General features: G+C 44.6%; 1 protein-coding gene across 3 annotated transcripts in view; it reads left to right on the top strand.

Moving 5' to 3' along the window:
- The first annotated feature begins 59 nt into the window (after positions 1-59).
- The window catches only part of Pex5l (peroxisomal biogenesis factor 5 like), a 204,642-nt gene continuing 192,965 nt past the window's right edge, over positions 60-11,736 (top strand). For all 3 annotated transcript variants that reach the window (XM_005343778.2, XM_026782184.1, XM_026782169.1), the window contains exon 1: positions 60-414. In XM_005343778.2, the coding sequence (XP_005343835.1) occupies positions 394-414 (21 nt within the window). In that variant the 5' untranslated portion in view covers positions 60-393. The remainder of the gene's footprint in view (positions 415-11,736) is intronic.

Below are 11,736 nucleotides of genomic sequence, written 5' to 3'. Positions count from 1 at the left end.
CGGAGGGCGGCGCGCGCCCGGCGCTAGGCAGCTGCGGCGGTGGCTGGAGCGGGCTGGCGTCGGGGACTGGGGCGGGAGGGGACGCGGCAGCCTCGTGAGTGCCGAGGAGAGCCGGGAGCAGGATCAGCGAGTTGGAGAGGCGCGGCGAGCAGCAGTGCGCCCGCGGAGAGCCCGGCCCGGCGTCCCCGTGCCCGCGCGCGCTCAGCACCCGCGTGGAGGACAGCTCCGCAGCGCGCCGCTCGCCCTGCCGCCCTCTCGCCCGCCTGCCTCCCGTAACCCGTGGCCCGGGCGCCCCGCGGAGAGCCCACACAGCGCTGCCCGCCCTGTTCCTCCCTACTAACAAGCCCGGAGGGCAGCCCGCGGCCTCGGGAGCCTTGACGACGCCGGGGCAGAATGTACCAGGGACACATGCAGGTAAGAGACCTCCTTCCGCGGGTCGATAGAGGGACCAATGCTCCCCCCAAGTTCCTGGTAGCCAGAGCTGCACCTCGCCCAACTCAACAAGTGACTGGTGCACCATGACCGAGGCGTTTGCGTTCCCCAGAAACACTGGACTGTTTTCAGGGTGGGATGGGGAGGGAAGACCGGGAACTTACACGCGGGGAAGTTTGTTTTCTGTTCAGTTCTGAGGCTATACCTTTAAGCAGGCTCTGAAATCCTAGCAGAGGAACCCCAAGGAGGTGACCATGTTTTCTTGCAAACCCATCTCTGCACCTCTCACGTATGTCAGCTGAAGGGCAAACATCAGCCCGACTTGCCGCCTCTCCAGCCTGCACAGGGCTCTCCACAGTCCCAGCACTTCGCCATAATCAAGGTGTTCTCTAATGCATTATATTTTGAAGGTCTTGCGATGTATTCCCCCCCCCCCTTCAGGTGACAGGACATTGTCACCTGTCCCAGTAGTGACAGTGGAGTGGCTCTGGGTGTTTAGGAGGGGCTTCATCAGATGCCAGCGCTGTACTCAGTTGGGAAGATTACTTTAACCTTGAGTCTAGTTTTTATGCATGAGATTGATTCTTCCTCATGATAAAACTGTACTGCTTGTGGTGGAGAGATAACCCAAGCACTAACTCAGCCTTGTAAAGTGTGAGCAGAGCTCATTCCCTATCCCTGGACATCTTTCCCCACGAGGGTTCCTTTCCAAAGACACTCAGAGAGCAGTCCTCATAGGCGGTGTCCTCACACCTGGCATCCATCCGGTGTGTCTGTGTGAGGCCGAAAGATGCTTCTCCAGGCTTAGACTTAACAAACACACCGCTGTGTGCATGACTTAATATTTAATTTTCAGGTCCTGGGGAAATTCCTTTGAGTTATCATGGACTGTTATCATAGTACTAATTGTATCTTATCTTAAACATATTACTGATTGTATCTTAAGTTTGGTGAGAATTCAGAGTCAGCCGAGGAACATTCCAACAGCATTGCCCTGTCACTGACATCATCCTGTTTTGAAAGTCATTAATGGGATTATGTCACTTTGATGGAGAATTATTAGTATAATTTAAAGATATGTACCAAATACAATCTGCCTGATTAGAAAGTTTAAAATCAAAGGAACTCTCCCACTACTGGGTGTGGGGGGGGGCAGCAGCAAAGACTGATTTAGTTTTGTGCTCTGTTTTCATTCAAGAATGATAAGTAAGCTTTCATTATTTACATAGCAATCTTCGTTTCTTGACAAAGGTAAAAGAGAAAGATTTGAATAAATAGATTCAGCACTCAGAAATTTTTCTCATATGCACACAATTCATAGTTGGCTGCCTAATGCAACTTATTGAAATTTTTCCATGACGTTTTTGTTTTGGGGGTTTTGATGCTATTGTTTTTTATTTGTTTGTTTGTTTATTTATTTATTTCCAAAATATGTTCTTGCGAATGCAGAATTGAAGAAATAATCTGGTGAATTCACACACTCTCCAAAACAATTTTAACTCAGTTTTCAGGATATTTTAAGAGAGGTTGCTATTGAAACTTAACTGGTCTAGAACAGTTTCTGAAGGCTTAATTTTACTTCGGAAGAGGAGACAGAATGTGACAAGATTGTCCATTTGCTCCCACTGTGACGTGTGCTGCTGTAACCGCACACCAGGGCTCGCAACGAAGCTCACAAATCTGGTCTGCCAAGCCTAACTTGAAAATGTTACAAAACAAAAGCTACAATCAGCACCCTTGCCAAAATTTTAGAGCACAATGCTTTTTCCCCTCGTTCCTGACCATTATGTTGAACAAAACATTTCAGATATGGTCTGAATGGGACTTCTGATTATCACCAAAGCACCTCTGACAACCTGATTCATGATATATCTTTGTTTACATCCTGAAACACCCACTCTCCTCCCCCAACACTGTCATTTAGCCTGCAGATAGACCCTCCATGGTGTTGGTAGATTTAAAAAATGGCTCCTAATCAGTTTTAGCTCCGTCTTGTGTGTGCCTGACTCTAGGCACTCACATGCACAAACACAGTCCAAACACCCTCAAAATTTCTCAATTTAAATCCCAACATGTCCTCTGTAACGTAGACCGACCAGGAGCACGAATATTCACTGAGGCTGCTTCCAGCTTTGGGCATATTTGAAAGGTTGATATTACTTTGCTGTATTAAAACAGGTATGAAACAAAAATCCCTCGGAATTGTGTCCTATACCTTCTAAATCTTCTCTTTTCCATGTGCAAGATATTTTAAAAACAAAGTGCTTTGTGAACAACAGTCTGGAGTGGAGGGGGGTGTTCACATGAAGCCTTAAAAATAGTCCAATTAAAACCCCTGCAGAGCCTTCGTGTTTGCGACTTAATGCTTCTGCAAGCGTATTCTCTACTCCCATGCAGAAGGCTAACTGGTCTACTTGTGGTAGAACCTACACTCACAGGCTTTTAAAAACACCCATTTGGTTCATTCTGATAGTTCATTACAAGTTGAAAAGCGACATCTGTTATAAACAGACAAAGCACAGAAAAGCATAGTTCTTGGTTTCCTGGCCATCGCCGTGAATGTTTTCCAGGTTTGGGAGTTGTTTTCCACTGGCTCCCGGTTATTTCCAGGGGGAATTGATTACCCCAGTAACTTAAACAAGGTGGCTCTTATTAGTGACGGCTTTGGTCTTGCTTCCTGCTCCTGTCTCACAAGGGGATCAAGGGTGACTAAATACAGTCCAGCATCAGTTGTGACCATGTCTGCTACTGATGAGCACACAGTGGTCTTAACCCCACCAGCATCCCCGTGTCCAGTGCTAAGGTGCCTGTTTGCTCATGTGGGTATGAGTTAACATTACACACAGGAGTGAAAGGACCCATGGTCTCTGAGTATTTCCCTAACCCAACTTGTTTCCTGCTAGAAAACAGATACAGATCATTGTCATTTACATTTTCAATTAAGTTTTTTTTTGGGGGGGGGATGAAGAGTTAGTGGTAATTTCTTCTTTTGTTTATTAAAAAGAAACTTATTTCAGAAGGAAATCAGACCCACAATAATCTGCTTGTGATGGTGACTGACCTTCATCCTGGCATTCAGTGCAGGCTGTTCACTTATTTAAGCTTCACAACGCATATAGCAGAGAACATGCCTACTGTAAAATTATGAGATTGCTAGCTACTCTCAAAGGCAGCATTTTGTTTGTTGTCCCCCCAAAAAACAGATTTAAGTGGTTTTTTTTAATTTATGATGTTATTTGAGCTTTTCCTTAAAATTTTCACAAAGGGGGCCTATTTAGGTTAATCAATCAATCATGTTAAAGTATTGGACCTAACCACTGCAGATCCTTTTAGGTTTGTTAGCACCAAGCACTGAGGAGTCAGGCCAATGTAGTCTGTGGATGCTGTCAGCATCCATGCCTCAGCTTGCCACAGTGGAGACCCTCAGTAAGCTGCTGGTGTTATTCTGGGGACTTGCAGTTCTCCAGCCCATGCCTCTTCCACACTCCTATGGTACCTTTGCTTCCTCCGTCATTTCCCCATCAACCCTTTGCTAGGTCATCAGCCCTCACACACCCATTGGCACTGGGAGTGAAAGGCGAGGTATGATGCTTTAGGCATCATGAACCAGACTGGGCAGGGGTGGCTCTGTTGTCTTGGTCAAGGATGGCTACTGTCCTTTCCCCTGCTGCTGTACTCAGCTCAAATGACACATGCCTCTCCTCACAAGCTTTGCTGTGAGTAATGACCGACATTCTTACAATGGGGTTATTGTCTTCACTCTCTACTACAACTCTGTTGAAGAAAATTCATGTCCGGTTAAGCTTGAAATTACAGGGAAATCTCCAGCAAGATTCTAAAGTGGCTTTCTGTATCTTCGCAAGCAGTTACACTGGGTGTTAACACTCAGCAGTTAGTACTAGCATTTCTGATAGCTGTGGTTTAGTGTTATGTATTATCTGATTGAGCTGAAAATTTCCATTCCTCTGCCAACAGTTAACAGTAGACAATCTAAAAACCATATATGGGCTCTGTATATTTTATTCGTAGTTTATAAAATTCTCCCTAAAAGCATGTGCTTGAGACTACAAATTCCAGCACATGCATGTTTTGGCTCTAAAACATTTTTAAAGTACAGATGAAGAGAAAGTAAAAGCAGAGCTTGTCTATTTTAGAATCCAGAATTCCTGTGTACCCATGGTCAACCTTGGAAGCATTGAGATGCAGCGTACCATGCTGTGAGAACATCTGGCAGGCTCTTTTGCTTTGTTTGGCTGGTTTGGTTTGGGCTTTCTCTCTTTCCGTTGAGATCACTCTTTTCCAAAAGTGGCAAAGCTAGAGCTGTCTCGAGGGTTCCTAGCTCAGAATTATCTTCCTGTTGAAGCCTCTCCCGCAGTGAGGGTGCAGGAAAACCACCAACCCGGCTCCCTTTCTAAGAGACCCAAGTCCAGCTGGAGTTGGGTGATGATAAAGAGTGACATAATATCAAATGTGGTGGCACATACCTGTAATCCCAGCAATAGGGCAGGAGACTGAGGGAGGAGGATAGCAAGTTCAAGATCTGGCTGAGCTACACAGCAAGACCTGTTTCCGAAAAGAAAAATCAAATAGACCTATAGAGGGGAAAAAAAGAAAGAAAGAAAAGAAAAAAAAACATTGTCAGGTTTCTGAAGCACACATCACCAGTTTTTATACTCAGAATTCCCGAATGACAAAGTTATTTCAATAAGAATGGAATTAGTGGTAGCATTTCTTTCAGGGGTGCCGTTCCTCAGTCCCTCTCCTCACCCCTGCCAAACCTTTTAATAAGGACACCAAATGGAAAGCTGACCTCTCCTAGCCTGCTGAGGAAGACTATTGTATCTTGTCGATTACATTACTGCACTGTACCAAATACAAGCAGGAAGGTAGTCAATATCATGTTGTTTCAGTATCAAGACAATTGCTGAATTTTCTGAGCTGCCAATGTTGTCCTGTAGTGTCGAAGCGTGACACTTGGACCTCCTATTTTTAGGAGATAGCATACTCTTATTTAAATTCCCTTGGAGCCGGGTGGTGGTGGTGGCGCACGCCTTTAATCCCAGCACTCGGGAGGGAGAGGCAGGCGGATCTCTGTGAGTTCGAGACCAGCCTGGTCTACAAGAGCTAGTTCCAGGACAGGCTCCAAAACCACAGAGAAACCCTGTCTCGAAAAACAAAACAAAAAAAAAAAATTAAATTCCCCTGGACAATTAACATGCATCACACTTCAACTGGATTTTCAGTAGACAGGTCATTTCTACGGACTTTTCCTTTAGACAACCAGAGTCATAAACCACATGGATGACAGTGCTCGCACATTGGGATGGGAGGAGGCTGTTTATCCACTGTCTTGTTGAAGAGAGATCTACAGAGCTCTGTCAGCAGTGTTGCAGCTGAGCAGACCCGAGCCAGCTGGGGTAGCTAGCCTTACACATACGTGTGCAGCTCCAAACCACTGTCCATGTGAACATACCTCTGTAAACCCAGGCAAGTCCTGTGATGGAGCTTTGGTGTAGCAATGTTTCTTCTCCACAGAGAGAACCATCTGGGGATCTATGAGTCACAGAGATATCAAGAAAGGGTTACTGCTGTTTTGATGCCAGTAATCTACCTAGGGTGACACAGAATTCCCACTCCCACCTCTTCAAAACCATGTGGCTCTTAAAGCAACTGATATAGTATACAAATTCAAAAAATGCCATGTGCGTATTGGTTAAAGGACATGGGATATTTAGTTTGCAAAGTAAAATCTCAGGAGGCCACAATGACTATGGAATTACTTGCAGGCTACAGTTTAGGGAAGGAATTCTCTACTACGTTGGTTCAATGCATAAAAGGTGACATCATAGGCACAAAAATACATTGGCATCGCATTAAGCAGTAAAATCACAGACTTCTCAGATTATGTTGATCAAGAGTGAGCCCAAGTTTGAATTTTCTACTTCTCTTCTGTCTCTTTTGTCTGTAGTTTGTGGTTCCTGGTTTGTGTCTGTGTCTATCCCTGTGGTGTCCATGGCAAAGGTCTCTGCTCTGTATTTACTGACTAGCACAGAAAGCATCCTATGGGGAAGAAATGAGGATTCTTTATAGAAACTATTAGCAGTGTTTTACAAAGGGTTAAGTCACTGATTCCAACTGCCACCAACTGGCCTCAAAGCCCTGAGCGCTACAAACAAGCTCTCCATACATTGTTTCCAGCGTTCATGGTGGATTTCCGTGGTATAAGGTTTCTCCCAACCTGTTGGCGGCTTTGAGCACGTGATTGCCACGGTGCACAGATACACGTGCTTTACTCTGGGTCAAGGGCATGGAAGAGGAGTTACTTAAGATTAAAGCTGAGTATTAGCTTAGGTTGTAAAAGCTGATTATGTGGGAAATCTAAGGCAAGGAAGGCTGGTTGTTACATTGTTCTCTTAAAGGCTGGTTAAACAAGCAGGCTGAGTACCCAGTAGGATTACAGGCAGAGTCTCAAGGGACCATAAGGCATTTTTACTAATTTGGCTGTGAGGTCCAGCAACAGTTTCTTCTCTTTGAATGCAAGAGATAGTTTATACAATTGTATCTCTATACTCTCCAGGTTTTGGAGTGTGAAGTGGCAACATTGAAGGGTGAGATAAAGTTTCCTAAAGGAAAAAACAGTAGGAAGGCACCACAGAGCATCCTGGTTGGCAAGACTCTCGCTTGAGATTCATGAAGCCAAATGCAGGGAGAGTAGGTGACTGATCAGTGCAGTGTCTGTGCGCACATGAGCCCTGGCACTGAGCTAGCATGGCATGGGGAACGAATGCAGTGAGAAACACCCTGAGAAAGCCTACACCACGCCCAGGGTGTGCAGCAAGTGTGCGTGGATCTCTGTGTCTCTAATTAATTAACTAATTAATTGATGAACATATACAGTCAACTGAAGTAACCATCTATGATAAGTAAATCCAACACTCGCCAGGGAAATATTGCCCGATCACCAGGTAACCGGTAGGTGGTCATCAAACCAAGCCCTACAAGATCAATCAGCACAGTGTGAACAGAGAGCTGGCAATTAGAAAATATGAATCTCCTTAAGGCGATATGAGGAAAAATTAAACCTTCATAGGAAAATACAGCTGCCAGAGCTGCGTGGCGTGTCCTTTGCCTTTGTATGTGGGTGTTAACGGCGCTAGGGAGTCAGGTTCTAAAAGTCACGCTCAGATCGTGTAGCCGTGCAACACTTGAAACAGCAGATGAGCGTATGCACGGGAAACAGCCGAGGGCTTGTTGGAGCTGCAGGATCTCAGATGCTGCTGCAGACCAAGGCGTCGGGGTTTACATGCACATCAACATTTGAGAAGCACAGATGTGCGGAACCTCTGCGTGGAGAACAGAGCTCTGTCATTGTACTGACACCCTCTACAAACACTTAATCCTTAGGTAGCTTTTTAATGTCAGAGAAGCTTGATAAGGTTCCCCAAAAAAGGCAGCTGGCAGGAGCAGTGATCACAACTGTGTGTGCACAGAATGCCTGTGATGTGCACAGCACCTTTCGTGCCTTGACAGTGGAACACACACCGAATGAACTGCCGTTTCCCTCTGGGGAAGATGCAAGTCAACATGATGTTCCACCTAAATAAAATGACCTTCCTGTCTTAGAAAGACTATTCTATCTTCATCCACTGAAATCTTTTCTTACACAAGATAAACAACCCATTTCACTCAGCTGTGTTTCATAAGGATGTCTCTGGTGTTTTAATGGCTCCCTGATAGGGTGACTGTTCAAATGAGCCACATCGCTCTGGGTCTGACCGTACCAAACTGTGCGAGATTGTTTCTCTCTCGGGAAAGACAGCCACTCTGATAGCTTGAAACTGCTTGAACCTCTTTACACTAAATCGTACTGATGTCTCTATTCTCTAAAGGCTTGGGAGCCATTTTACTAGTGTTTGGTCTATTCCAAAATAATCTTGGATCCAAATGTGCTGAATAGAACATTCTAGGTAAACAGTTTTTGTGTTTCAAAAAAGGAAAAAGAAAGAAAGGAAGAAAGGAAAAGACAAAAATATGTGCTGTTTTCAGATCATAGAATCCTTAGTTTTAAAAACCTGTTTAAAAGTTCACTTCAGCCATCTCATTTCATAAATGAGATATTTGAGATGGGAAAAATATTTTCAAATTTCCCCCAAAGCCCTACATTGTTTAGTTGGAGCCAATATTGGGACGAAGTCTGCCTTTCTTGAATATTTTATTTTCATTGCACCTTTATTCTTATTTTGACATTTATGACATTGAGAATGCTAAGTGAAAAGTAAACATTGCAGCAAACCAGGAGATGTTTCCAAATAGCCAGGTGTTTGGCACTCAGCACCAACACTGACATTTTCCCTCCTTTCGGCTCTGTTTTAACTATTTGCTATTTACACGACCCATTTTAGCAGGCATTTGGCTGACAGTTGAAGAAGGTTTGGCCTTAAATGTGTTTTAAGAGTGGAATGAGCTAATCTGAGAACTTCCACGGTTGCTTGTCCTAATGCCGTTCACCCCTGTGCTCTGTGAACTAACTAGATGGAATATTTGAGCGCAATGGTTTGGTGGGCTCTTAGCTTTGTCCTTAGTTCCCTAAATGTGCGCAGTCAGGTTCTTAAGTGCAAGTAACCGAGACAAACTCTATCTCATACAACAGATGAGGACACATTACAAAGTATATTCAGCAGAGCAATAGTGACTACATCTTTAATACCAGCACTCCAGAGACAGAGGCAAGCAGATCTCTGTGAATTGGAGGTCAGCCTGGGAACCCCTCTGAATGTGGGGACAGTTGTGTGGCTTATGCAGTTTATGGGGCTACTAGTGGTGGGACCAGTATTTATTCCTAGTGCATGAACTGTCTTTTTGGAATCTATTCCCTATGGAGGGTTACCGTGCTCAGCCTAGAAACAGGGGAGAGGGTGTTAGTTCTGCCTCAGTGTGGTGTGCCGGACTTTGTTGACTCCCCATGGGAGGCCTTACTCTCTCTGAGGAGCAGATGGCAGGTAGGGTGGGCAGGAGATGGAGGTAGCAGGAGGAGGAGAGGGAGAGGGAACTGGGATTGGTATGTAAAAATCAAAAAGATTGTTTTTTAAAAAAAATAAAACAATAAAAGATAAAGCAACTGACTCACAAGAATGGACCATACAAGTTGGGCATAGTGGTGAAATACGTCTCACACCCAGGAAGTGGAGGCAGGGGTCAGGAGTTCAAGGTCATCTTTGGCTACTGATCAAGCAAGCTCAAGAGTATCCTGGGCCTTATGCAAAAGCCTCTCAAAAAAAACCTGATCAATGCGAGTGATATTTGATTAGAAAGAAAAGAGGCACACAACATCAAAACATCGCCTGCACGTTAAGAGAGAAAAGATGCTAACTTTTGAATGACTGACTTAGAAAACACCATAACTCAACAATGAAAATCGCATGGACGTCAGATGAGCTTCTGAATGTGCGGCCCCAAAGAGATCCATGTTGAAATCGCTGCCAAATTCAATCACAAGAAACTCAGGCAATTTAAAACAAAGACTTAAATTTAAAAGAGTCAGGTTTTGTGTTTCTGAAATACCGATATCATAAAAGAAGGAAAAGCAGAAAGGTTGATACAGATGAAAAGAAGACTAAGAAGATCAAGACAAATAAGTGCAATGTCTGATCCTAAAATAGATTTGGATGAATAAAGACAACAGGTAAGGACACGGCTGATTGATGCGATTAGCACAATCTCAATACAGACCTGAAGTCATTAGTATTGTGTTGGTGTTAAATTCCTCAAGTTGGAGAACCAAGGGGGGCATATAAAAGGATCTTCTCTTTCATAAGTGACTATAAATGAACTCATTGGCTCACACAGCATGCAAAATAAATAAGAAAAGACACGCAATTGGACAGGTTGGAAAGAGAAAAAAAACATGTCAGTGGGTGTGGGAAGAGGACCAGAGAGGGTAATGGGGTGAATGTGATCGAAATACAAGAAACACATGTATGAATATGTCACATGAATCTTGGGTATAATTTGTGATAAAAACACTTCGAAAAGAGTATGATTCTTCATAGAGTTCGGATGCTGCCACATGGATGGCTAAGAAAGGGCGTGGCATATGTAACCTACTGTTGCTTGAAGCAGAGATAATAATAAAATGTAGGTATGGTGAGAGGGCATATGGGAGAAAAGGAAAAGAGACCATAACTAAGCAAACAGAACAAAAATAATTTTTAAAAATTAAATAAACTGAGAAAAGACACTTGGTGATCCATTGTATTACCCCACAACTCCTCTGTAGGCTCGAGAGATATTTTGAAATAAAAGGATTTCACGGTATTTTTGATGTAAAAGGGGGTGCACTGGGGGTACTAGCAGGCTCCTAGAGTTAAGCTAAGGATGGAGGGACCTGATAGGAATGATAAAAGGGAGGGGCATGCCTAATCAAATCCTCCTACGCTGACTCATGCGCCTGTGCTTGCTTCTGTTGGCACCAGTGTGAGCACTGAATGGTTTCTGCACTGCAGGACACAGAAGGCTCGCAGGGCTGTCGCTCACCACCTCATGGCCCTGTACTGTGGCAGCTCCAGTGTCTCCAGACCTGGTGGGCATGGACAGTAGATGGGGGCCCCTGCCACAGCTCCATACCTTGCCGCAGGGCAGAAAATGAGAAGTACCTTATCTACCAACTGAGCTAACTTCCAGAAGCCCCCTTGGGTTTGGAGGTATGTTTCATACATCTCCTTCATATTTGAAGAATGTCTTAGTTGGGGTTACTATTACTATGATGAAACACCATAACCAAAAGCAAGTTGGGGAGGAAACGGCTTATTTGCCTTACACTTCCACATTGTAGTACATCACTGGAGGAGGCCAGGACAGAAGCTCCAGTAGCATAGGAACCTGGAGGCAAGGAAGGATGTTGCCTTCTGACTTGCTCGTCATGGCTTGCTCAGCCTTATTTCTTATAGAACCCAGGACTACCAGCCCCAGGATGGCCCCACCCACAATGAACTGCTCCCCCACCCCCATCAGTCACTAATTAAGATAACACCCTCCAGGCTTGCCTACAGCCCAATCTGATGGAGGCATTTTCTCAGTTGAGGTTCTGTCCTCTCTGATGACTCTAGCTTGTGTCAAGTTGACATAAATCTAGCCAGCACGGAGGTAACAAAAAAAGAGCTTCTGTCCTAGAACAAACAGCCCCAAATCAGGAGCCTAACTTCAGCACATAGTGTCTGTGACCTTACTGTCAACACTCCTGTCTTCTCACCGCAGCGCTCTCTCTCTCTCTCTCTCTCTCTCTCTCTCTCTCTCTCTCTCTCTCTC

Source organism: Microtus ochrogaster, chromosome 1 (genome assembly GCF_000317375.1).
Source record: "Microtus ochrogaster isolate Prairie Vole_2 chromosome 1, MicOch1.0, whole genome shotgun sequence".
In the NCBI taxonomy this organism is placed as follows: domain Eukaryota; kingdom Metazoa; phylum Chordata; class Mammalia; order Rodentia; family Cricetidae; genus Microtus; species Microtus ochrogaster.
The sequence above is the reverse complement of the archived record's forward strand: the minus strand, read 5'-3'. Positions and strand labels throughout refer to the sequence as shown.